At 41.3% G+C, this 26130-nt stretch overlaps 4 protein-coding genes across 5 annotated transcripts; 3 read left to right on the forward strand and 1 right to left on the reverse strand.

The window, feature by feature from the left end:
- Positions 1-14611: 14611 nt before the first annotated feature.
- Positions 14612-16237, forward strand: CLS (cardiolipin synthase). The gene is made up of 5 exons (XM_064694734.1): positions 14612-14777; positions 14870-15471; positions 15527-15742; positions 15807-15942; positions 16000-16237. The coding sequence occupies exons 2-5, from the start codon at positions 14929-14931 to the stop codon at positions 16113-16115; spliced, it is 1011 nt and encodes a 336-aa protein (XP_064550804.1). The 5' UTR covers positions 14612-14777; positions 14870-14928; the 3' UTR covers positions 16116-16237.
- A 280-nt stretch (positions 16238-16517) lies between these two features.
- LOC135435383 (trichohyalin-like) lies at positions 16518-21237 on the forward strand. Its single transcript, XM_064692408.1, has 9 exons — positions 16518-16670; positions 16733-17252; positions 17307-18641; positions 18706-18852; positions 18912-19764; positions 19831-20508; positions 20591-20733; positions 20793-20901; positions 20969-21237. Coding segments are annotated over exons 1-9 (3858 nt in total). The 5' UTR covers positions 16518-16668; the 3' UTR covers positions 21040-21237.
- Positions 21238-21401: 164 nt separating this feature from the next.
- On the forward strand, positions 21402-22450 carry RpL27 (ribosomal protein L27). The gene is made up of 2 exons (XM_064690494.1): positions 21402-21528; positions 21931-22450. The coding sequence occupies exon 2, from the start codon at positions 21939-21941 to the stop codon at positions 22344-22346; it is 408 nt and encodes a 135-aa protein (XP_064546564.1). The 5' UTR covers positions 21402-21528; positions 21931-21938; the 3' UTR covers positions 22347-22450.
- Positions 22451-22896: 446 nt separating this feature from the next.
- Positions 22897-25884, reverse strand: Idh3g (Isocitrate dehydrogenase (NAD(+)) 3 non-catalytic subunit gamma). Of its 2 annotated transcripts, XM_064690470.1 has the most exons (7): positions 25719-25884; positions 25511-25588; positions 24668-25447; positions 24418-24604; positions 24192-24267; positions 23254-23593; positions 22897-23151 (listed from the first exon to the last, which is right to left on the reverse strand). In XM_064690470.1, exons 1-6 carry the CDS (start codon positions 25773-25775, stop codon positions 23563-23565), a joined length of 1209 nt encoding a protein of 402 aa, XP_064546540.1. In that variant the 5' UTR covers positions 25776-25884; the 3' UTR covers positions 22897-23151; positions 23254-23562. The 2 variants fall into 2 exon arrangements, with proteins under 2 accessions (XP_064546540.1, XP_064546550.1); XM_064690480.1 differs by lacking the exon at positions 23254-23593 and having other exon boundaries at positions 25719-25883.
- Positions 25885-26130: the final 246 nt, after the last annotated feature.

Below are 26130 nucleotides of genomic sequence, written 5' to 3' on the forward strand. Positions count from 1 at the left end.
ATTTCACATGAGGGCGCATCAATACGCAATGAAGACGAACGTCCAACGAGCAGCAAGGAGTGTGGGTGGAAAGCGGCACGGAGCCACAGCAAAGTTGGCCAAAATTAACAGATTGCATAGGATATAACCACCGAAATTGAGCCTGCACTCACAACTGGCCATAACACACACACACACGCACACAAAACATTTTTGGACTGGCCGAAAAGCATTTAGCAGTATTTTTAATTTTTCCCATGTGGCTAACTAAACCAATCGGAAGCCAACAGTTGAGCTTAGCTAATGTGCGTGCATGTGTGTGTGTGTGCGATTGTGTGTGTGTGTGTGTGGCAAAACTTTGGTTAATTTATGTGCGCAAATTATCAGCGAATCTTCCGACAAAGTCAAACGCAGCGATTTTTGTGCCCAAATGCCATATAAATACGATTTTTTTTTGAATACCCTGTACACATTAAATTTGCCTAACAGAGTGTGTAATGAAACTATGATAAAGGATGTAACAGACAGTGCGAGACTGGAAATGAGATTTATTTGAAATAGGAACAAAGCTTTTTAGGTTCTTCTGGTGCCTATGTAAAGTTATAAAATATATTGCATAAGCAATAAGAAAACTTAAGCGCAAAATAAAAAGAGAGTCTTTTAGTTATTCCTAAAATTTCAAAGCTAAAAAAAAATACAACAATAATTGTATAAATCCATTACAGACACAATCTAAGAGTTATAGACTTTAAATGTGCTTGGGAATATTATCAAAAGACTCAAAACGATTCTCTTAATCTTTTTACGGATCGTTTTAACATTCTTCTTTCTAAATAATACGAAATTTTGAGAACGACTGGCTCCTATACACAAATTAAGTGCATATATTTATGTAAATCCATTACAGAGACAATCTAAGGGATGTAGTCTCAAATTTTGGTATGCGTATATAACTAAGAATATTATCGAAATACTCTGAAAGTACTAAAAAGATACTTTAAAAACAAGCCCAAAAGTTATTTAAGAGCAAGGATAAACTTCAGCCGTGTACAGATTATCCTCTCGTCGAGCTTTTGCTGCTTGTGTGCTCTTTCCATCCATTTTTTATCTATTTTTTTTTTGGCTTGCAATCGATGCCTTTATAGTGATAATTTATTTCTGTTTATTGTTTGGCCGAACGACAGGCGACTGTCAGCGAGCAAGCGTATGCATAAGCCGCTTAAAGCAATTCAATTTCCAATTAAAGCTGTGATAATTACCTGGGCTGGTTAACATTTTAAAGGTGTGCATGCAACCATGTGGGGCATGCAAGCAATGCTGCCAGTTAGAAAAGGCACACACATGCACAGTGGCTGACACTCAACTGGCCAAATCTGCAATTCAGCCGGAACAGCATACATTTTGGTCGTTTGGTCGCCGCGAGCGTTGCAAAAGCAAAATACACACACAGTACCTGGCCCATTCCCATTTGATTTCGCCCCCCACTTGGAATCCAATGAGGCGCAACATCTGCTGCCTGTGACTGTGGCAAAGAATGTGGTTAAAGGCAAATGTGGTCGAGTGTGTGTGTGTGTGTATGTGTGTGGCATGTGCATACAACTCTGTTTGACTTATGATGCAGGCAACGTATCTGCCCCCCAGGGCAACTGTACGGCCCTCTGCTTAGTAATGGGGCAGTCGGCGATAACAAGTTGACTGTCAGTTAAAAACGAATCGAGCGTTGGATTGCATTTATCAAGCGTCAATGTTTGACATTAGTCAACTTTAACCTCGTAAAGTTGGTTGTATTTGCTGCTCTAGCGGAAGTTATCGAAACGCTATTTCAAGTAAAGTTATCGTTAAAAGGATCTATTGGTGCAAGCTAACAAAAGTTGTTGACGCTTTAGCCAATATATCGAAACGAAAGTTACCGATACTTTGACCCCATTATTGTAAGCACATAGCTGCAAGTCAAGGCTAGATTTATCGAAAAAGTTTATCGAAATGTTGATTAGATTTATCGAATAAATCTGACCACTTGAAATATTATCAACATATTTGGAATCGAAAGTAGAAAAAGTTTGCGATACAAATTTATCGACAGCTATCGATAAAACCACAGTGGAGATATCGAACTTGAAGCTGTTAGAGCATGATAAATTATAAGAATAGTGCTATATAGTAGATCCAAAGCACCTAAAACGAAATGATTAAGCGGATTGAAGCCTTAATTTGTTATCGATAACACCACTAGCTTATGGATTGTAATAATATCTAATAATATCTAATACATAGGGATCATTTGCGATCGCTAATATCAATTGTGCTACCATACGGAAAAGAGAAAAAGCACGAGCAACCCTTGGCAATTCCAGCTTAATTAACTTGATTCTCTACTGACATTCGGTACAAACAACTGCATCAGATTTGTGTCGCACACAATGCTGGTTGCATTGTCATCGCAGCTTTTGTTTTGACTGTACCCCAATGGCGACCGTTCGCCGAACGAAATCCTAATTACAGAACTGCCCCGCCAGCTTTTGTTAGCCATATTCTAAGTGGCCAGCCTACACTGGCCAGCAAAAGCTATCGAATCGGTTATACTATAATCAGCAACATCCCTTGCTGTTGCATGCAGCATGTGTTTCAATGCGCTTGTGTTTCGTGTATGTGTGTGGATGGCTGTTGTTATTGCCGGTGTAGCCCGAAGCCAGTTGCATCCCACTTGCACGCAAGGTTAGGCAGCAAGTTCATACGCCAAATATGCTGAGGCCACACTGTGGGTCGCCCAGTGTGCGTGGTGCGGGCAATGTGGGTAATGCGGGTGGCGCACTGGACATGGGACAGCCCGCTGCGTCTTACACGTAGCACAGGTGGTTGGCTTGTTTGCACCACGTTCTGAATAATGGATATGTATCGTGTGGTACATTGAATGCCCCAGCGGTGAGTGACATTACATGAGGTTTCGGACGCCGTGCCGCATGCCTGCAAATGTTTTCGGAATTGTTAATGTAATTACGCCTGAAAGCCTCCGCACCGAGCAGGAACACCTCGGAACCAACCAGAAGCCGCCAACTTAGAGGCTAACCAGGTTAATCAAGTCAAGTCGATAAGCGTGTGTGTGTGTCTGTATGTTAGTTTAAAACGAATTTGCAGAGTCATTGGAGAGCTTGACTTGGCAGCTTGGCAATTTGCCTAATTGCTGTTTGGACCCCATTGAGAGCGAGAGAGAGAGAGAGAGAAAACAACATAGAGTGTGCGAACGAGAGATACATATCTGCAAGGAAATTTTCTAATCAAGCGATGAGTTTTTCTTCATTTTGACACTGTATAAAATAACTTTGCAGACAGCAGCAGAGCGTGCGGAAAATTCATCAGCCCAAAGGCGACTGAATGAAGTCAAATGGTTGGGCAAAGGCAAGTGGGCCGCAAAAAAGGGGGGTTGGTTTGGGGCTGCGAGCACTTTGTGCGTTTTGTGTGACATGGAAAAATGGTTACAAAATGGCGGCAGCTGACTCAACAAACAAACATGCATGCGAATATAAGTGTGTGTGTGTGTGTGTGTTAACACACACAGCGACTCGGCCTTGATGCAAACTGTCGCCTGTCTGTAGCGCTTTCTCTTGTTCCCTTTTTTTTTTTGCCATCACTTTCTCCGAGCTGCTCGGCGTGTGTGACTTAAATTCTACTTTTTAACATGTTGTGTTAAAATGTTTGCAATTTCTCATACTCTAACCAAGGCTACTATAAATATTTCATTAGCTTGACAGCTTACACAAGTGCGCTTGCAAAATGTTGCACAGATAAACATGTGTAGTGCAAACAAGAGGGAAATTATATGATTCCAAATTCTAACATTATTATACCTTTAAGATAATTACTTGCCAAAAATAAAAAACAATTATATATGTTATCGATTCTAAACATTGATTAATATTTGACAGAGGAAATTTGATGCTCATATAAAGCAATATATACGGACTTTACAACATGTTATATAATATATAAAAAAAACTTTGAAAAATGTTTTTTAAAAAATGTTGGCTGTAAAATGATGTAAATTATATATACAAAAATGTTATCTATCACAATTTTCCACAGATATGGCAGCTTAAAGTTTAGGGAAGCAGCAAAAAATATTGCTCAAACAATATTTTCTATAAAACTATTTGTAAAAAAAATGGTATTTCCTATTTTTTTAAATGTAGAAATCTAGTTAAAGTTGAACCATAAATTATCGATTATAAAACTTAATGTACACTTCTTTAAAGATAAGCAATCTCGAAGCTTAGGAGGATTTGAAAATATGATACTTTCCCAAAATAATGTACAAAATAGTATTTCCGCACTATATGACTAAAATGGTATCGATCACAAAAATCGATAACTTTACCAAATACCTAAGTTCATAAAAAGCGTTAAGTATGAATTGAGTAACAAATATAAATTGATAAATAATTAAAAATTAAGTTTTGGTAAATTGGTTCAGTTTTAAAACAGTTTGAGCTCTGGGTAGAGTGTTTATTAAATAAATCCCAATAGCCCCCACTCTGAGCCCAATAAGTTTGCTTTTAAATGATTTTATTAAGTAAAGAAAGAGTATACAAGTTGCGTGGCGCATGAGCTAACACTTTATTCTCATTTGCCCCGCGCTAGCCTCAACTTAACCGCACCATATATATATTTCTATATATATATATATATTTATATATATGCACGTACAAATGTATGTCTGTATGCGTATATATAATATTGTTGCGTCTTTGGCTTGTTTGCAAATTTTCAACTTGAAACGCCAACGCCAGACCGAGACCGAAACGCAGCAGGCGAACATCTTTTTTTTTTTGCACTAAAAATAAAGGAAAGGCAAAAAGTTTGCTGCGTTTGGCAGCTGCTTGCAGCTGGTGACTGCTGCGAGTGTGCGACTGTGTCTGTGTGTCTATGTGTGTGTGTGTGTGTGTGTCACCGTTTTGTTAACATATTAACATGTGTGCGTGACACGATTTACAGTAGCTAAGGCCAGCAGCAGCAGAAACAACAACAACAAAAAGACATCAGCATTTTGTGGCATTTGCAGCCACTTGACAAACTAATGTTGCATACTCTCGAGCGTTGCGCTGAATTCAGCGAAAACTAATTGAATGCCGTAAAGCAAATAACTTGACAAAGTTAAGTAAACATCATTCACATATAAATCAAGACTTGTATATATTAAGAGGGAAACTAATTACATTTAATCAAGTGCCAGCGGTCAGTGTCAAAATTAATTTGCAAAGTTATTTGAATCAAATACGGCGACAAATGCAACAAAAGCAACAGCGTGAGTGTGTCTGCGTGTGTGTGTGTGTTTGGCAACTGGACTGTTGGCTCTTAGTGGCATGTAGCAGACGGAACAGCAGGTGAATTGACCGGACAGCACGTTTAATACCGAAATTGACATTAAATTGCTTGTGACCTGCACCCAGCAGCGATTTTGCTCCAGCTGCCGGCTGCCTTCTGGCTGCTGCCTGCTCCTGATGCTATCGACTTTTACGACAATTCCAATAAAGTTACAGCTCAGACAGATATTCCACGCCTGCCACTGACATGGCTGAAGAGTGCCCCAAAAGTAACAAAACAGCTTTTGAAAGATTTGTCTATTGTTGTAAGTTGTGTGTGGAAAAAGTGTGACCGCAAACGCAAGGCCATAAAATACTAACTTTCAGTGGCACATCTCGAAAACCTAGCCTGACGCTGGAACTCGCAACCTCATTATTTTACAGCACAACACTAATATAATAATATTTACTTCAAAAATTTTCACTCGATTTTAGTTTTTTTTTTTAACCAGATTCCCAATTATTTTATATTTAGATTAAAATATTATGAAAAGCCTTGTTTATTTATTTGCTTAAAGCAACAATAAAAGCATTTCCTCCTGGGCATTAAGAGTCATGGGCAAGCATTTAATTCTAAGAAGTTTGACAGAAGAAAAACATCCAATATCATTGGTGGTCCTAATGCTCCAAAAGAAACTCAAAAGTAACAGAAAACTTTTCAGAAGACAAAAAGAAGACAGAACTCATTCCTAGTCACTTCATAATACATATATACCATCATATAAAAATAGCAAAAAGAGTATAAAATATTCAAAAATAAAGATAAGCTATTTATGAAATCAAAAATATTCCTTTCTCTGGTTACGTATAAAAAATTTTAGATACCAACTTCATGGGTATAAATAATGAGTTTAATACCAAACTACATTCTAGAAAGCCCGAAAATACATGTATATATTTATATATATTAATAAGCATGTTGTACATACATATACATATGCTCATAAACGCACGCTTACCTGCTTAGGAAAGCTCCCTAATACTCTCCCACTCGCTCTCTCTGGATGTGGAGTAAGATCTAGTGTGCGCCAATTTCATTTAGTGAAAAAGCTCAGCACAAAGAATTATCCGACGCGTATTTTACCGATGATGAAATAAAAATATTTGAGACAAAAACCAGCTTAAGGACTGATAAAATTAAAGAAAAAACTCACACAGCACAAACTAATCGTATTCAAATTAGCTAACTTTATTAAAAAACTATTTTATGTACACCCGCACAGAACACGTACGATCAACAGGAAAAACGCGCACAAACTAAACTGTTTAGAAAAGCTTGCGCACAGTACACAAGTTACACGCTCGCACATCCACAGCTGAGATAACGGAATCGAAAGCGTTTCGACCAATGACGTGATTGCAGTAGACATATGATCCACCCCCTCCCCCCTGCCTCTCAGGCACTGGATGTGGATTAAGATCAAGTGTGCGGCAGTTTCATTTAGTAAAAAAGCTCAGCACCAAGAATTAACCGACGCGTATTTTACCGATATTAAAATATATATTTTAGACGAAAACCAGCTGAAAGACTGATATAATTAAAGATAAAACTCACACAGCACAAACTAATCGCGTTCAAATTAGCTTACTTTATTGACTTTATTAAAACTATTTTATGTACACGCGCAAATAACACGACCGATCAACAGAAAAAACGCCCACAAACTAAACTGCTTAGAAAAGCTCGCGCCTACGCCGACAATTGCACTAATACAATGACAATTTAGAGTACTCAAGACACACGCTCACACATCCACAGCTGAGATAACGGAATCGAAAGCGTTTCGACCAATGGCGTGATCCCAGTAGACATATGATTCGCACCTTGCCCTCCTCCTTCACAACTCCTCGCCTATGGTCGCTCGTTATTGTAGCTGCAGCCAGCAGCGTCCGTGATCAAACGCATCAACCCAAATAATAGGTCAGCAATGAACGAATAATTATCTTCCACGCTCACAACATCCACAAGGTCCACATTTTGGTTAATGCGAGGCAGTTTTTGTGACGTAAAAAACACATATAAGTTATCGAAAGTTTGCACTGGTTCTCTTGAGTGTCTTACCTTATATAAGTTCATTTATAATTAGACATGGTAAAAAAAAAAAACATTCATTTCATTCATTTAATGGATTAAAATTTAGTGCTCACTGAAAAGTAATTAGAAATAATATAAATATTTTACCAATTAATAAATTACCAAACACATAAATAACAATAATACCAAGACTTATATAATAAACCTGGTCACACTCGAACGCAACAAATAGCAGGTGGCGAAAGTGTTTGACGCACTTGCCGAATGTTATTTTATTATTACTTTTTGTGACATGGCACAATAATTGTCAACAATTGGATGAGACGCAGCTCGACTACCATTAATTTTGGCCATTGACTTTGCTTTTCGGTCCCAAAATGAAGCTGTTTGGTATTGTCGGACACTCGAACACGTGCTCCCTATCAACCCCCCTAACCAAATAGACTTGGATATTGGCATGTCATTGCGAGTGGTTCCAGCCAAATCGAAGTCTCGGCATGAATAAGCGTTCTGGCTTAAGTGTGGCCAGTTGAGAGCTGCATGAGTTGAGTTTCCTTTTGCTATGCTCTTCACCTACGTCACGCAAATGTGTTACGTAATTGTCATAACGGCAACACTCTTAGTAACGGCAATTCCCTGCACAAACATAGCCAACGACAAAACAAAACCCCCAAAAAAAATGGCAAGAAGCAAAAGAATATTACAAAAGAACAAAAAAACAATGCAAGAAACAAAACCAAAAACTAATTTAAAATGACCTTATAGTCCGCACAATAGACAAGCCACATTACATGTGCGCCTGTGGGCGTGTTTCCTGGCCACACATACTTAACTACTTAACTATAAATACGAGGGTGGTACGAGAAATTCACAAGAAGTTGTGGGAGAAGTTAAAATGATAGGGAATCGCTGGTTTATTATGTATCTATAGATATATCTATATATATACCTGTTTGTTCTGACTGACAAGTATGTGTGTGTGTGTGTAGTTATACTTTTCTTAAGCCAAACGTAGCCAAAATTTGTTTCCCGCTGCGCTTAAAACCACACATTTTGAAATTATGCCCTACTATGCGATTCTCACGGATTCATAAAATGCTTAAAAGTTTTGTATGCTTGGGATATAGGTGTAAATCAATCTTGGCCATTGATTATGCTCTCAATCCAATTGTCTCTCTTTGGCGCTCTCTCTCTTTTGCTGCCTCTCTCTTATTTTAGTTTTCTAGTTTCTACAGTTCTTATTGTGACCCGTTCGCGTTTGTGCTGATAGTAATATGTGCTACTCCTACTAAGAGAAGGTAATCAAAATAATCGTGGCGATCGTCGATATGTCATATTTGTGTTATAATTATTATAATATCACTTCAAATTTGACCCCCATTTCGGCAACTTCTTATGGCAGCCACAAACCTCATTTTCGTTGCCTACTTTTTGGCAGCATTACCACCGTTGCAGTTCTTTTCATTCATAGTTAAGACAGCTACACACACACACACATACATTCAACTAGCCCAATTGCCTTGATCTTAAGTTAGGGCTCGCTTCTGCTGACCGCCTTGTTCAGGCCAGTCTTGTTGTGGTGTGGAGAGGGCGGGGTATGAAGGGGAAGTTGTTGGGCCCGCCCACATCTAAAGCTGCCTTTCCAGTGCTATAATTTTTCGTTTTCGCCATGCTTACGCTTTGGCCTGTTGTGCCTCGCATTGCTTTGCTCTGCTTTATTCTGCTTTGCTTGGCTTTACTTATATATTCTTTTTGCTATTTTAGTTTTCTAACCAACAAAACAAATTGAATCACGTTCGCCGGCGAGCGGAACGTGAGTATTTTATTTTTTCCCGTTAAACATTTTCATTTTTCTTGCCAGCCAAAAAGAGAAGGAAAAAAATGCCATCTCAGCCTTGCAATGCAAGTTGTTTTGTCTGATAATGATGCCATGGGGCCAGTTGATGTTGTTGTTGTTGTTGTTGCTGTTGCTGTTGTTGTTGTTGTTGCTGTTGCTGTTGCTGTTGCTGTTGTTGTTGTTGTTGTAGCTGCTCCCAGTGGCTGTTGAGTGTTGGCTAGTGGAGCATGCCCAACACCATCATTTGCCTCATAACATATGCTTACGAGGCGTGAGTGTGTCTGTGTGTGCCTATTTGTTTATTAAAAATAGATTTACGTGCCCAAAAAAACGACAAGTAAGGCTTCTCTGATGGGCAGTGCTGCTCTAGGAGATACCCTAAGCCCAGCATCGAGCTGCCTTTAAAAAAATCCTAGTCTACTTTTACACATATACACACAAGCACGCAAGCCTTACACCCATTCTATGGGAAAGCCTTTCTAGACTAACCTGGTTATTTATTGTATGTTCTCTATGAAATTTTCAGGGTTTAAAAAAGACTATTCATTTTAAAATGACGCATGTCCAATATTAGGGGAAACAGGAGGAGGTATAGAACAAATTAAATATTCTGGTTATGTGCGTACTATACCAGAGCCTATATACCAGATTTGGTTTCTCTAGCTCTTATGGGCGCCGAGTTATGCCTAAAAAAACAAGATTTAGATATCGATAACATCGAAACGGGCGAGTTATCGATAATTTTAAACTACGAGAAACTACGTGCTGTAGCACTAATAGTCCGTGAGATCGACGGGAGACAGTCATGGCTAGATGGATTCGAGTGCCGATACTGATCAAGAATATACTTATCTACTTTATAGAGTCAAAGAGCCCTGTTACAAACAATTCCACATAGCCAATATACCGTAAAGAAGAGATTTTGTCATGCCCAAACAGAGATGCCCGGTTCCGACCATTCATCATCATTTCTGGCCTGATGATTTTATTTTGATTTCGGTTGCGAAAACGTTTGGGGATTACCAGCCTAATGATTTTATTATAGTTATCATCCCGCAGCCGCATTGATTGATGGCAGCCCGGTTCATTGTCTCGTTCATTTATTGTCCGTTCGAGTGAGTCCTCATTTAAGTGTTGCTTTATTATATTAAAAGCACATTAATGCTGTGCGGCGTTGTCGCCGCTTAATATATGGAAATTCTTTTAAATTTGTAATAAACTGCCCCTCGTTTGTGGCAGCCATACAGCTCTGACAATGGTCCATAGACCAAAAAGCCGAAACGTCAAACAACGGGCAAACAATTTGAGACCAAAAATCAGCGCAGCCTGCACACAAAGTTTTGTGTGCGGCGACACTTTGCCATTGTCTCGGGTTAGTCTGAAAAACTATAGGCTCTGCAGACAGTCGAATGCGCTACAATAGAAACTATATACTCAATAAGTTGAATAAATATGAGGGTATGATTGCATATTAGCAGTTGTACAAAAGGTTAAGTTTTATCAGGGATGCAAAGCCATAAAAAGAGGTCGGATTAAAAACCAGTTTCATGGCTTAAATCCAGGCTCGTGAACCTTCTTATCAGCAATAGCTCGGGTTTAAGTTAAAACCTTGGTTTTATGTTTCAACTTAATAATGTTTTATAATTAGTTCGCTTCGAGTTTCGGTTAAATGGTTTATTGGGTTCATTTTAGCAAAAATGAATTGTGTTTTCGAACTAAAACCGGTTCGCCTCAAAACCGAAGGCTGATTTTTGAGAATGCATATAAAATGAATACTTTTCAATTATCTCAAATATATCTGTCAATAATTCTCAGTAAATTGAAAATATATATTTCATTGAAATTCGATTCGGAAGTGATTTTCAGAGCATGGGTGATATGAGTTTTCACTTTATCAAATGCATACAAGCCAAAGAATATTCTAAGGATTCTGATAAAAAACAGAATATTTTTAATGCAATTTCACAAATATTGACTAATATAAAAAAATGACTGAATTGAAGAAAAATCTGTCGAAATTGACCCGAAAGTAAAATGTAGAACACGCCCATTTAAATTTCCTCAGCCGTATAGTATAAATTTGCTTTTAGCATGTTATCCTGTCAATTAGACTTTCAATTTTCAACACACGCCTTGGGCGAATCAAGAAACAACACAAATTTACAAGCAGAGCACAGAGCACAGATTGTTAACCAAGATTTTTAAACAAATAAACATTGAATAAGTTAAGAACATTTACATAATAATAACATGCAACCAGGCTAAGTACTTATGTATATGATATTGATATCGAAATGTTTTCATTTTTATTTGATTTTTTATTTAAAAAGTAATTTCTTGTTTAGATTTAAATAATTTTTGAATTATTTCAGTAAATTAATTTATGGACACCAACAAAGGCAAATGTCCTGCTTGAGTGTAGGGCATGAGGCTCACATAAACCAAAGCAAAGCCCGCAGCATGGTGCCACTTTGACTGACTGCCACGCCCCCGAACGCCCTCTCTCTCTCGTAATTACGCGCAACTTTCGACAAGTGTCGCCAGAGAAATCGCCAGCGTCCCGCCAGCTTTAGTGGGTGCTACGTGTCCCTGGTGTGGCTGCAAAGTTGTTGGGGCTATGGCGTCTTGTTTGATGCTGCCATTGGAGGCGCCACAGAAGCGCACATGGCGACCAAGGCAGCTGCGGTTTAATCTTCTTTTAAATTGTACCCCCAAATAGTCGGAGTGGTGTGTGTGTGTGTGTGTGTGTGAGGTGGAGAGGGGGTTGTACTCTGTACAGCAGCATGGGCCAAAAGTTTGCCGCCACTTGCGCTTGATAAGTTAGAACAAAAACGAGCTGGATGCCCGGCTCGCTGGCGGGAGCACGGGGAGCGCGAGGAGCAGTGGTTGGCAGCCTGAAATAGTTGAGAATTCTTCTGTGGGAAAAGTCATTGTAACACTTTTGTGGCGCTGCTGTTATTTTTCACTCTAATTAGCCGTCATTGGTTTGTGATTTGTGGGCGTGCGCCGTAAAACACCTGCTGAAAACAGTTGGCCAACAAAGTTGCTGACCACATTCCATAGAAAGCCTCAGCCAGCTGAATTTGCTGAAGATTTTGATTTACTTTTGGCCACATTAATCTGAAGGCCCAATAGTTTGCCATCCACTTGGCCAATTCTTGCAGTTTACGTTTGTCCCAGCAGCCTGAAATGGCCGCAAATAATTTACAGCAAATGACTTGGCCACAATTTATGCAGACCGGAGACCGCATTAACCATTTCAGCAGAGCCAAAAACAAAGTAAAGTATTTAATTAAATTAAATACAAAAGTGTGGGAGAGCGAGAGAGAGAGAGATAGCTTTTATGGTCGGTCTTTAAAGCGTACGTAAATCATTTAGGACACAAAGAAAGACAACCCGGCTAATGGCCAATGACCAATGGGCAATAAGCCATGGGCGATGTTTAATGCTGCTCCTGCTCATTGTCCAAGCCGATCACGCCTGCCATTTGTGTGGCCACATTAAAATAGACTAAAATGCGTCAGCAGTCTCTGTCTTTATGGCCACTTAATGTAAAACAGTTAATTAGCAGCACTCACACACACACACGCGCGCATAGCTTATTTCCGTTTCGGCATGCAAAATGGCAGCCATTTTAACTGCCGCTGACATTTTCGCCATCTTGGCTGGCAGGTGGCCGCCGTTTTCCATCTGAAGAGCCGGCAAATTACTTTTGATTAATGAAACGCAATGAGGCGGACAAACATTGTAAAAAAAAAATTTTTAATAAAGTTAATAAGCGGTCACAGCCATGTTTTCAATGCCGGCAGAGTAATGCACTACGATATATGTTAAAAGATTCAGTTATAAGTAAATTATATATATGTATATATTTCTATACTAAATCCAAAACCATTTCAAATCCGACTTGATATAAGCATACGATTTTGAAGCTTATAGCCTTATATCTACTATATAGTTTACTGCTATGCTTTATATTCCATACTTGCAATATAGCATATATTTTTTCCCACATAAATATCTCATTATAAAACCATAACAATTAGAAATCGAGTATTTTAGAAAATGGGTATAAAATGAAGTATATATATAAATTTAAAAATGTCAAACAGTAGTATTAATAACTATTCCAATTCTTACGATTTTACTTTAACCCGCGCTTTAAGAATTTTTAAACGCATCGCTGCCAACTTAATTGAAAATGCTATGCTATGCTATGGCTGCTCTATCTATCGCACGCCCTCTTTCGCTCACACCTTCAGCTGATAATAGCTGATTGCATGCAGCTACTCAGTGGCAGTCGCAGTGTCAGGAATCACAGGATGTCAAAAATTAATATGCTTTTGTCCATGCAAAATAATAGCTGAGATGCCATGACATTGTTGTTGTTGTTGTTGCTGTTCCTTTTGTTGCTGTAGCACTTTATTTGTAATGCTGTTGGTAAGAGCGTTAAAAAGAGACAGCAACAGAGCTACTCAACTATCTGGCAAGGCCTCAAGGCGTGCAATTTCTTTGGCATGCTACTTTTGTCGCCTTGTCCTTGTCGTAATTATGAACTTAACAGGCAGCCCGAGGCGTGTCGTCAGCGGAAGCAGCGCCACGGGCGATGCCATTGTGTTAATATTTAATGGATGCCATTTCAGCGATGCGCTCTGATTTTTAATTGAGCATATGTACAAGCGTGCAGTTGCATTTTTAATTTTGTTGTTTTTTTTTTTGTGCTGTATTTGCTTTTCTGTAATACACTTAAAAACGTATATTTACAAGCGTGTGTGTGTATGTGTGTAAATGCATTTGTCACCAAATGCATTGAGGGTTAAAAGCGACGCTTGATAGCATTTAAATAAATGAGCAGCTGTTTGTTCAGCCTCATCCTTATTGGCACTCATTAATGGCTACGAAGATTCTTTTGCGCTACTTTCACTTAATTCATTAGCTGCGGCTGCGTTGATAAAGCTAAGGATAAGGCCATGGCCATGGTCGAGCAGCTGCTGATGTTTATATAAAGTAATAAACGTTTACCGCGAATTCATTTGCATATCCAAGGCGCTTGTCAGTGGCCTCTTTTGGCAAGTGAACGCATAATTAAATTAAATGACTGACAAGTACAGTTCACTTGCGGCTGGTCGTCTTGCCCTCTGCGGCTGAGTTGGCTTATTAATAAGAAAAAAAGCCTTAAATTTGCATGTCTGTCTTATTTGCTTTGCCTGGCCTTAATGCCTGCTTTTTGTTAAAAGAAAATTACGTCAAAAGTAGCCTTAATAAGCAAAATAAGGCCCAATATTATTGAAGGTTCATTCTCGAATTTTCACAATTTGAAATGTGCGCGCCAAGCGTCTGGCGACGTTATCTGCGTAGTGCTGCCACCTTAGCATACGAAGACCAGCTGGCAGCACTTGCAAATTACGTGGCAACCTCTCGCGTCCGTCTTGTGTAATAAAAAACAACATTCGAATCATTAAATTATTGTTTAAAATTTTAATTCATGTAATTTTTGACCCGAGGCCCGTACACACAAGCTGTGTTTGTACTGCCCCCAATTATTTAGGCAGACCGCGGACATCAAATGGTATGATATTGTTACCGATTGGTCCAAAGGGGGAGCACCCGTTCAAGGCCGCTCGACTAATAAAATGAACTGGAATTTGTTTGTATTTGCAGAACGTAAATAAGTATTTAATTTCCGTTAAATTTGTGGAATTGTTAGACAAGCGAACGAAATGCTGCCCGCCATTGTCTTCCGGCAAATGCATCGTCCGCTCAGCGCCGGTGGTCTACACCATGGAGCCGCAACAACATTGAAGCATGTGCTCGGCGTAGGCGGCAGTAGTTTTGTCAACTGCCTGAATCGCTATGCCGCTGCAACCGGCTTCATACGCATCTCCTTTCTGGACATCAATCAGCGTCGCAATTGGGATGTGGCTAGACTGCGGCTCTATGCCGACGCCAAGAAGCAGTCGCTGCATTTGCGCACACTGCAAGGCCGGGATTTGCTTCAAGGTGTCATCGATAAGCAGCGCGCCGAGTTTATAGAGCGCAAGAACTTCCTGGTCGATGATATACGGGAGGCGCGTCACAAGGTGCAGGAGCGAGTGCGTGAGAAGATTGTCGAGATACGCGAGGAGCGTGAGAACATCATGACCATACCGAATATGCTGACTATAAGTCGTGCCATACTCTCGCCATATATTGGCTATGTTATTGTCCAAGGCGACTTTACGATGGGCATGAGCCTGCTCGTCGTCGCTGGTATAACAGATCTGGTGGGTTTTTGTTTTTAGCTGCTATGAGACTATATTTATTATGTACTTTCTCCAGCTTGATGGTCAGATTGCGCGCCGTTGGCCTTCGCAGGCGAGCAAAGCCGGCTCGTTTCTGGATCCCATGGCTGATAAGCTGCTCATGGGCTCCTTGGTCATTTCATTGTGCTACAGCGAGTTGCTGCCCATGTGGCTGACCGGTGTTGTTGTGTTCCGAGATGTGTTCCTAATTGCCGCTGGTTTTGTCATACGCTACATAAGTCTCCCACCCCCCGTAAGCCGCTCTCAAGTATATACCACCAATTTTTAAAACTCAATTAGGTATTTCTCTTTCGCAGAAAACGTTTTCACGCTATTTTGATGCCACCCATGTGACCGCCCAATTAGAACCTACATTTATCAGCAAAGTGAACACTGGCGTTCAGTTGGCCACAATTGGCATTAGCCTGGGTGCGCCCATATGGAATTATATCGGTAGGCCATATCAAAATAATGTTCTTAGAACTATTATTCTCACATTAACCTCCATAGATCATCCGGCGTTGCATGGACTTTGGTATTTAACAGGCGTAACAACCGTCGCAGCTGCGCTCAGCTATGTCATTAATAGACGCAATACTTTTAAGATTATACAAAAAAAGAAATAGAACTGAGCATTTCTTCTACTATTATCATGGAGAATAGTAATAGAACACACATCGCAATGATTAGTATATAGTCTTTTTGTAAACAAGATAGCTATTAATAAAATTATATATTTTGTTATCAATGCTGCATTGATTTGAAACACTCAACTGTTGTTCAACTGTTACACATGGCGAACGCTTGAGTTAGGCTAGTGCTGCCAGATCGTTGACAGCGAGTTGTACAATTTGTTTAATGCCTCGATGATGTATGTGTGTATGCGAATAATAAGCTAAGTGTGTACTACTATGTAATATTACTGCATAATTTTATATAGATTCCCAATGTAGAGCTCATTTAAGAACTATGATAAGTTAACGTGCAGTACGTTTACGAAAGCCACAAAGCTGCCACTGTACCGAATTGTTGAATTGAATGGCTCTGGCTGTTTTCAGTGTTGCACAACGGCACTCTAGAGCTGCGCGCATCATTTTGTTGTAATCGCTCAAACAAAATGTTTGAAACGTAAAAAAAAGTAAACTGCAACAAATACATATATTAAAAACGGCCTGCAAAATGTGAGGGCAATTGGAAAAGTTACTTAAAAATGAAAACAAACATAATATTTATGTGCTTGCAGGCCCAAAATTAGCGATAATACAATGCGCGAGCTGGAGGACATATTGAACGAGAGCGAAACCTATGCGGATCGTTTAGCCGCCTTCCTTAAGCAAAAGACAGCACCAAAGCCGCAGAGCAACACACCTTTTGTCCTTGGCGACCTAGACATCACATTTGATTTCGATGTGGATTTGGTTAAATTGCCGCCAAAACCGCAACCAGCTGCAAAGGATACGGCAGCAGCCAAAGAGCAGCCCCTGCGTGAAATTACCAACCAACCCCCTACGTCTGCTGAGCCTAAAGTGCAACCAGAAGCTCCGCTTGTTTCAAACCGCCAAGAAAATGCAGCACCCCCGACGCCGCCAGCACCAGCGCCTCCAATTACCTCGCCACGCAGATCCACTACTCGACGCAGCGGCGTTCATGTGCCGGGCTCGGATCGACTGCGTCGCGTGGCCATACATCGACGCTCGCGCAGCTGTGGACGTCGCGACTTGCTAAAAGAATTCAACAATGCCTCGTCCAACGGCTCAGATTTTGTAAGCCTATATAGTAACTCAAAGATTTGCCTGCTAATTAATGTGCTTTGACAGCTTCCCACTGTGAGCAGCACGCCTGCTTCGGAAAAGCAAACCGCAGCCGGGCCGGAACAGCCAACACAAAGAGAATCATCAGTGGCTCCAACAGTATTGCAGGCTGTGCCACACGTCGAACACAGAGACGAGCTGCTATCGCACGCCTCCAACTCGCAGCACTCTATGACGCACTCATCGCAGCGTTCCACGACGCCCGATAGTAGCGCCGTCAAGCGACGCACCTACACTGTAGAACTTGGTCCTGAGCCGGGTCAACTATTGTTGTCGCCCTCGCGTAGCAGCAGTTGCCATAATTTGCGCCCGCAACGGTCGTCGTCAAACTCTATTTATAATACTTCGCTTAGACAGGCGCGCGGTCTTATGTCACGAACGAGAGAGCAGGCGGCATTGTCCGCAGCTAGATTGGAGCTACTAGCGTCGGATACGCCACCACGTATTACATTGCCGCACACGCAGCCCGAGCCGGAGTACATTGTGCCCGAAACGCAGCCTCAGCCGATGCAGCACATGCTGCAAAATTTGTCCAGCAATGCGATGGTGGCACCTTTTGTAGTTATGCCCATGGCTTCAATGGTCACGCTCAGCTCGAAGCCAGCTGTAGCGCATGTGGATGCAGCCGCTCAAGTGGTAGCGGCGCCGGTTGCAACAATGGCCAGTCGCAGCATGCAAACCTCCCGCAGTCCGCCTGCCTTGCAGGATGACTTAATGACCGATGACGAGAGTGCTGACGAGCGGCAGGCAAGTGGAGCACCCTTAAATCTAGCGCCCACCGGTGGCAACACCACCAGGCAACGTAATTTACGCAAGCGTGTGCAACGTGCAGAGAGCTCTGTGCAGCTGCTCGACTTGCATCGTTCACGTACCAAGAACTCACGTCACCGTGGCAAAAATATGCCGCGCCATACGGTGCTCAATAAACCCTCCCAACCGGCCATCAATGGCGAACAGTTTGCCTTCGAGCTGGCGCGCATGAGCAATTATGAGATTATGGATTTACGCAAACGCAACTCTCTGGGCAGGCAGCACCCAGTGAACGGTCATCGCGAGCAGCCCGAAGAGCATCAGCTGGTGTTGGACCAGCACATCGAATGGGAGATATTGCGACGTAATCTCGATGAGCCGAACGAGCAGGCTGGGCCCCCGCCACGCACAAACTCAACGGCAACAACTGTGCCCACATCCGAGAATGACTCTATGTCTGCTGCATCTTCTATTTCGTCGCCGGCCGCACCGCCTATGGGCTTTAGGGACAGCACCATGCTGGAATCCCATCAGGACAGCTCTAGGCAGCATCAGCGACGCTCGCGCCTCAGGCGCCGTGAAACGCTTATGGTAAGAATTTTGTGATTCAACTGAGCTTATATTTTATCCCAATGCTATAACTCTTCATCTTTAGCAAACGTTTGAGGCGGCATCCTTGTCGCCAGCGGTGCCGCCTGCTGAATTCAGGGACAGCTCAATACAGGCGCTGCACCATCAAAAGGCGAAAAGGCAGCCACAGCCATCGCGACGCTTGCGCTCCAGACATCGAGAACTGTCAACGGTAGTTGCTAAACAAAAATATTTGAAAATTATTTTATAACCAATCTTCAATCTAAACAGAGCGAGGAGGATGAGCTGCAGGCGGTCTGCACGCCACCCGCACAGTTTCGCAGATCCAAGTCCAGGCAGCGGGAACGGCAGCAGCTGCTTGAGCCCGTACTAGCAACACCACCATTGGCTTTCAATGATGTGCCCGTAACAGATGCAGGGGAAGAGCTGCAGCTGCAGGAGCAACAACTGATGCCACCGGCAGAATTTAATTCGCATGTGGATAATTTGATAGAGCAAGCTCCCACCACACAGCCGTCAATGCTGGAGGAGACTATGCCAAGTGAGCAGCCAAGCACCAGCCGAGCCGCGCAGAAATCTCTGCGGCGGAATACTTCTAGGCAGCAGAGCAATCAGGAAAAGCAGCAGAAGGAGAAAGAGAGGCAGCTCAAGAAGATACAGCAGGAGGAGGAGGAAAGCCAGCAGCAGGAAAGGCAAAAGGAGAAAAAGCAGGCGGAGAAGCAGCAACAGGAAAAGGAGCAGGCGAAACAGCAGCAGGAAAAGGAGCATGCGACACAACAAAAGGAGAAGCAACAGAAAGAGAAGCTTCTACTGGAGCAGCAGCAAAAGGAGAAGTACCAGCAGGAGCAACTGCAAAAAGAGCAGCAGCAGGAGAAACAGCAGCAGGAAATGCATCAACAAGAGCAATTGCAGGAGCAACAGGAAACGCCCATTCAGGAGCAACCACAAGCAGAGCAACCGCCGCCTTCAGACGCTGTCTTTAAGAAACCAACGGCGCCAGCGCCACGTGCAAAACGTAATCAAAAGAGTTATCTGGAGCGACAACTAAGTAATCTGCGCATTAATCTAGCCAACGAGACGCTGCCGCCGGGTCAAAATGAAGACGAAGCCGATGCCAATACAAGTAAGCACAAGTACTGAATGAATAAAATCAATTATTAACGTATTCTCCACTCGCTCTCTGCCATAGCCGGAGTGCGTCGTTCCAGACGCGGTCAAGTGCAGCTATGCAACACTTGGGTGCACACCATAAGCGATCCCTTCAAGTTTATGCGCAAAACGTTTGATCCCCCATCGAAGACAGCGGCCAGCAAGCCCAAGAAGCGAGCAGCTGCAGCTAGCGGCAGTTCCTTGATGGAAAGACCACCGTTGTCCAGCAGCACGCCGCGCAATGCTGCAGTTACTCCAAACAGCGGTACGACTGGCAAGCGCAAGCGGGCGCAACAGCAGCATCAGAACAGCGAATCAAGCGATGCGGATGCCATTTCAGGCATCAGCCGTCTTAGCGGCATAACAGAACAAGAAGAGGCGGAGGATGGGCCGGTAGCGCAGCCACCTGAGCCTAAAAGAAGGGGACGTAAAAATAAGACGCCAGCCGTGGCCAGCGATAAGCCACCAAATGAGACAACTAAAGCCAAGAAAGGTAGCAAGAAGAAGCAAGATAACGCTACAGTTTCTCAAAGGGAAGAACAGGAGATCCCTATGCCGGACTTGGAGCAGACGCCTGACTTGCCACCCGTTTCTCCGCTCCGCAATCAGTCGAACGAACAATCATCGGAAACCCTAATGGCCTGGCTATGTGGCGACAGGGATGTGCTGCCAGACACCACTGAAGTTAGCGAAATCAAGACTGATTCCATGACCGTCTGTAGGTTACTAATCTATATAGCTACATATCTATCTAGATTCATAATATATACAATTTAATGAATATATTTTGTTGCTTGCAGCACGTGCAGCCAATTTACACTTCTCGAAGATTGACGGCATTGAGTATGCCTTTTATCATACCGAGGATCTCTACTCCATGGGCTATATGCGCTTCCAGCCGTTGCAGCAACGCGGCTTAAAACGCGCCAAGACCAACACATTGGTGCGTTTTTATAAAATAATTAATTTAATAAAGTTTAATTTTGTGTCTTTCTGCCACAGCGTTTTGTGGCGCTTCACGGCCAGTTTGAGTTTGAGATTATCAACCCGGACTCGAAGGAGAGCTACCAAGATATACTGTACACGGGCGATACTATAGAAATTAAAAAGGGTAAGCATTCGCCTAGGTATATACCCCAATCATGTAAAATATTTCTTTAATAAATTCTGTTTTACAGGCAGTCGTTACAACATTATAAACCGCTTGGACAAAGTTAGCGTCATAATGGTCTTTCGCAACGGCATGTGAACATAAGCATAAACATGGACTATATATAGTTATTTTTTCCCTTAAGCTGTTAATTACACCTAAATCTATTGTTTTTCTCATAATATTTCTTGTAATATTCGCAGTAGAATTAAGCACTCACTTTTTCTTAAATGATCGAGTGAAGTGAGGTTTTTCACTTGAATAAATATAATAAAGGATTTGCTGCAACTTAACAAACAGTACTTTAAAAATAATAGAAGATTAGCTGCAACTTACAAATATAACACTCTATTTAAAATTAATAAAATAAAGGCACATCAATAAAATTAATAAAAATATAGAACGAGATATTGCACTTTAAACAACTCAACTGTTCAGCAACTGTTGTGCGTGCACTTGCGCTTTATTTTAAGCGCTGCCAGATCTTTGCAATCGATAAAACATCCCCAAGTGGCAACGCCAAGCGAGCTGCCAACTGTCAACGCAGCTGTCACTCTTTTCTTTCTTTTCCGGTCAGCGAACAGACCTGTAAGTTCGCGTTAAAACTATGCCTAAAATAAAATCGTATAAATTTAGTGTATTAACAAAACAACGTCAATTATTTCAAGCGCAAATGATATGATCATAGTGTAAACCATGCCTGTATACAAATATTGTCTAACTAAAACATATTTTGGCCACACAAAAGAATTATCAAAATAGCCAAACAAACCAAAATATTCCTATTGAATAATGATAAAAAAAAAATTACATGCTAGTGCAAACAATTGGTTGACAACATTTGTTTAAGTGCTATGAACGACAAAAAAAAGTGATTTTGTGCTAATTCCTTGCATTTATTTTACATTTACTTTGCATGCTCTCCCGATGCTACCGTCTACTTCGCCGCTGCCAACAACAACAATGGATTCGACTCGTTTGCACGCACAGCCGCCAAGATGAGGAAAATTATGAAACAGGGCAAAATCGTAATCGTCCTAAGTGGACGTTACGCCGGCCGCAAGGCCATCATTGTGAAGACCTCCGATGATGGTACGCCGGAGAAGCCCTTCGGTCATGCGCTAGTTGCCGGCATCGACAGATATCCGCGCAAGGTGACCAAGAAGATGGGCAAGAACAAGTTGAAGAAGAAGTCCAAGATCAAGCCCTTCCTGAAGAGCCTGAACTACAACCATCTGATGCCCACACGCTACACAGCGCACGACATCAGCTTCGAGAAACTGTCGCCCAAGGATCTGAAGGATCCCGTTAAGCGCAAGACGCATCGTTTCCAGACTCGCGTCAAGTTCGAGTCGGTGTACAAAGAGGGCAAGAACAAGTGGTTCTTCCAGAAGCTGCGTTTCTAAGCGGCTACTATATCTGTGGAGGTCTCTTGATTTATTTGTCGACGTTTTTTTTAAGGTTAAATAAAAACAAAATTTTCTGATATAAAGTGACCGAAACTAGCAAATGTTTTTGTGTTTGTATTGATATATACGAAGATTAACCCATTGTTAAAACTGGCTGGGGCTTTAGCCACAGCTGATGGGTATTAACCCTTGTCTGTCATTTGTCCACATTTTAGTGCGGATTCAACCTTTTTCAAATAGAGATCTTTTTAACCAATTGAGCTTCATACGTAGTCTTAGGACATACATTAGAAATTTAGTTCTGGTTGGTTTTTACTTATGGGATATTAATTCATGATTCTATGGTTATCACCTTTTAAATTAAGCGATTATACTGCCTAAGAGCTCGCAACAGCTGAGTTTCTTAACCCTTGTGTGCCGAGCGTTTACATTTGATCGCGCATATGATTTTTTGGATATTGGATTTCTTCCTTCGCAGAGAGTTGACTGTAATATTAAATTCTAGTAGACTTACATCTACATTTTTTTCGATAATAAAAGTCATAAATTTGAGAAATTTGTTATTTTCGTTATTTAATAAATATTCGAACAGAATAATACATTTTGTCTGAATTTAATATTATTATCATAATTATGTTTGTAATACACAATTATATGGCTTCACTGTACACCTTCAAAACTTGCAGAATAGAGAATAGACTGAATTTTTTTTGCTTAAGGATTACAAATATATGCCTAATGGGTGAACAAATTAAAGAGTCAAAGTAGGTCATGTTCAAAACATTGCTGAGCGTAAGAAATTCTGTGAAATAGAACATAAAAAATGAGTTAGATAACAGAAAGTAAAGTATCACATTATATAGTATATGTTTAAATAGTGTTTTGTCATTAAAATGCATATTACCTGTAGTATACAACTTTGAACATCGGAGGTGCACAGAACACAAAACACTTAGCCCGGGGCGGGGAGATTTGTTTGGTAAAGCAGCGCAAATGTTTTGACCACATAAATAAATGGATTGCTTCTAATTATATTTATTGACATCACAATAACCGCTTAATGCATTGGCTTAAGGGTGAAATAGTTCGTTTTAACAGTTGGCTCTGATTGGCTTAGTTCAGGGTTAATATGAAATTTTATTTGTTTTGGTTTTTAATTTTAATTTTTTTGCGGTTTAGTATGGCTTTGACTTTTCGTATGCGGAAAGGGTGCCTAAGACTGGTTGAAATAGTTTCCATGTGGCCTGTGGAACGGTTAAGCATGGTATTTTTGGGGAGTAGAAAAATAAATGTAAATATGTCGGTTAGATTTGCACATATAAATACTTTGGGTATTGGATACATTCAAAAGGAATACAATGGTGTTGACGCAGCTACATACGTGTGAGTGTTTCTGTGTGTTTGTGTGTGTTGTGGGCACTACGGGAAATACTACTACTTATAATCGATAATTAAAAAAAAAAAAACATAAAACAACTTAAAGCAAAACAATGTTGTTATAAAATTAGTCAATTTTGTGTTTGTGTTTTGTGTTTTGGGTTAGATACAGTTAAGTTTAACAGTTTAACAGCAAAGTTACGTATAACACTTACAGTTCTGTTCAAGTTGAAGTGGAAATTATACAAAAGAGCATGAAATTATTAAATAATACAAAAAAAATAGGCGCAGCATTTAACAGCATCGTGTAACAGTGAAGTAAATAGGACAAGCGAATAGATGGTACATATAGATACGCTATACGACTAAATACAGCACAAAAGGAGAGCGCCAACTGAAGCGAGCGTCTCTCGCTCTCTCAAAAACAAATATGCTTTAATGTTAAGTTCAGGTTAATTATTTTACCAATTCACACGCTTTGTACTCAAGATCTTGAGTATGTTCGCAACTACGTCGGTGCTGCTGTTAGTGCCGCCCAGATCTATAAGGGGAGGAAAGATATTGTTGTAAAATAACGAGTTTTATAAAGTTAAACAGGTGCAGCTGGTGCAGAATTGAAGCTAATTCCAAATGAGGCAGCTTGGAATTAACATTCGAAATTCGACACAGACTTGCTTGTCATATATCAAACCTGGCGTGCGTATGGCATCATTGACAATCGTCTGGTAGGTGGCATCATAGATAACCTTGGCATGGTCCTTGTGACCCAAATGATTCAACATATCAATGCTGGCATTGATCATGGCCACGGGATTGGCTATATTCTTGCCAGCAATGGCAGTGCCAGTGTTACGGGTGCCGGGCTCGAAGACAGCAAACTAAAAGCAAAACAAACTATAAACCATATACTTAAATACATATAACCGAAATACGGTACTCACGTGATCGCCATAGTTGCGACCAGAGATGAGGCCGGCGCCGCCAATCAATCCACAAAGCACATTCGACACAATGGTGCCATACAAATTGGTCATATTCATGACATCAAACTGATGTGGATTCGATACAGCCTGCATGCAAGTATTGTCAATGATCATGTTGTTGTGCTCTATCTCCGGGTAATCCTTGTGCACACGATTGGCCACATCCAGGAAGAGACCGTCCGACAGCTTCATGATGTTCGCCTTGTGTACAGTCGTAACGCGCTTGCGATTGTGCTGGCGCGCAAACTCGAAGGCATACCGTGCCACACGCTCAGCATTGTCGATAGTCACCACCTTCATGCTCTCCACAACGCCTTGGACAGACTCGTGCTCCAACATGGCATACTCACCGTCCGTGTTTTGGCGGATGAGCACAATGTCAACATCCTTGTGACGTGCAGGAATGCCTGGATATGATTTGATGTGCACGACATTCACGTAGAGATCCAGCTCATTGCGTATAGCCACATTGCGTGAGGTTTCTTCCAGGCTATGTGACTTGGTCTCAATGTTTCCCTTGAGCGCAACGCCATTACGCTTGATGGAGGTGATCGCATACTCCAGATCATCGTTACCCTCGGTGGAGGGATCAATGTCGATTACCTCAAAATCAATGGGCGCACCACAGTACCTAAAAATCTCACGCACATAGCCCATCAATTCCGGTCCAATGCCGCCGCCAGGCAACATAGTGACTCCATGGCGACCGCCATATTGCGCCGAGGGTATATCAGTGCCCTGGTGGAGCAGCAGCAGATGCAGTTACTAATACATGTTAGTTTTATAACCTCAAAAATGTACCGTTAGTTTTTTTTGCAACTTAGACTTCGTATGAGCCACATCCTCAGTCTTCTCCTTAGTCACGAGCAGCGGATAGCCCTGCAAATGTCGCAAAATGAAATTCTCAGTTCAGTTTTTGTCCATGCTCCACAGTCAACACATTATGTAATTTTCTTGGCCACCCGCTCCGTTGGTCAACTAGGGGACTGGTCAACTGGTTACAACTTACGCGCGTCAGGAACGGCACCTGGGCCTGCAGTAATCTGTGCGTCAAACGTATGGCCATGTTTCGTACTGTGATTTATTTGCCCTTTCAAGTGCTCCGTGCAAAGCCTCTCAACCCTTTTCTTATTGCTGTCAGTAACCACGGCCAAAACGCGAAACCATATGTTTGCGTAGCGATATTTTTCTCGATATGTTTAAAGCCAAATTATCGTTCGTAAATAAATGAGATATCGACTTGGCAGCACTGGCTCAAATCCGTGACGTCATAAATGTTCTTTAAATTTGGGAGAGAATTATGTGTCTGTCATTACGTTTGTAACAACTGATAAAATCATATCAAAAAATATACCTACATGTTTTAAAAGCATTTATATTGTATTGAATTTGAAACGAATGTGAAAATATAAAAACCAATT

This window comes from Drosophila montana, unplaced genomic scaffold, assembly GCF_035044405.1.
Source record: "Drosophila montana isolate Dmon_TW-CO22-7 unplaced genomic scaffold, ASM3504440v1 contig_1505_1, whole genome shotgun sequence".
NCBI lineage: Eukaryota > Metazoa > Arthropoda > Insecta > Diptera > Drosophilidae > Drosophila > Drosophila montana.

Excerpts from the sequence above, each read along its gene's own strand:
- RpL27 (XM_064690494.1), top strand. The coding sequence starts at position 21,939 with ATGAGGAAAATTATGAAACAGGGCAAAATCGTAATCGTCCTAAGTGGA.
- LOC135435383 (XM_064692408.1), top strand. Across the intron at positions 18,853-18,911 it reads GACATCGAGAACTGTCAACG|AGCGAGGAGGATGAGCTGCA; the intron begins GTAGTTGCTAAA and ends CAATCTAAACAG. Across the intron at positions 20,509-20,590 it reads GACTGATTCCATGACCGTCT|CACGTGCAGCCAATTTACAC; the intron begins GTAGGTTACTAA and ends TGTTGCTTGCAG.
- CLS (XM_064694734.1), top strand. The coding sequence starts at position 14,929 with ATGCTGCCCGCCATTGTCTTCCGGCAAATGCATCGTCCGCTCAGCGCC. Across the intron at positions 15,743-15,806 it reads ACATAAGTCTCCCACCCCCC|AAAACGTTTTCACGCTATTT; the intron begins GTAAGCCGCTCT and ends TCTCTTTCGCAG. Across the intron at positions 15,943-15,999 it reads GCCCATATGGAATTATATCG|ATCATCCGGCGTTGCATGGA; the intron begins GTAGGCCATATC and ends TAACCTCCATAG.
- Idh3g (XM_064690470.1), bottom strand. The coding sequence starts at position 25,775 with ATGGCCATACGTTTGACGCACAGATTACTGCAGGCCCAGGTGCCGTTC. Across the intron at positions 25,589-25,718 it reads AGGTGCCGTTCCTGACGCGC|GGCTATCCGCTGCTCGTGAC; the intron begins GTAAGTTGTAAC and ends CGACATTTGCAG. Across the intron at positions 25,448-25,510 it reads AGTTGCAAAAAAAACTAACG|GGCACTGATATACCCTCGGC; the intron begins GTACATTTTTGA and ends CTGCTCCACCAG.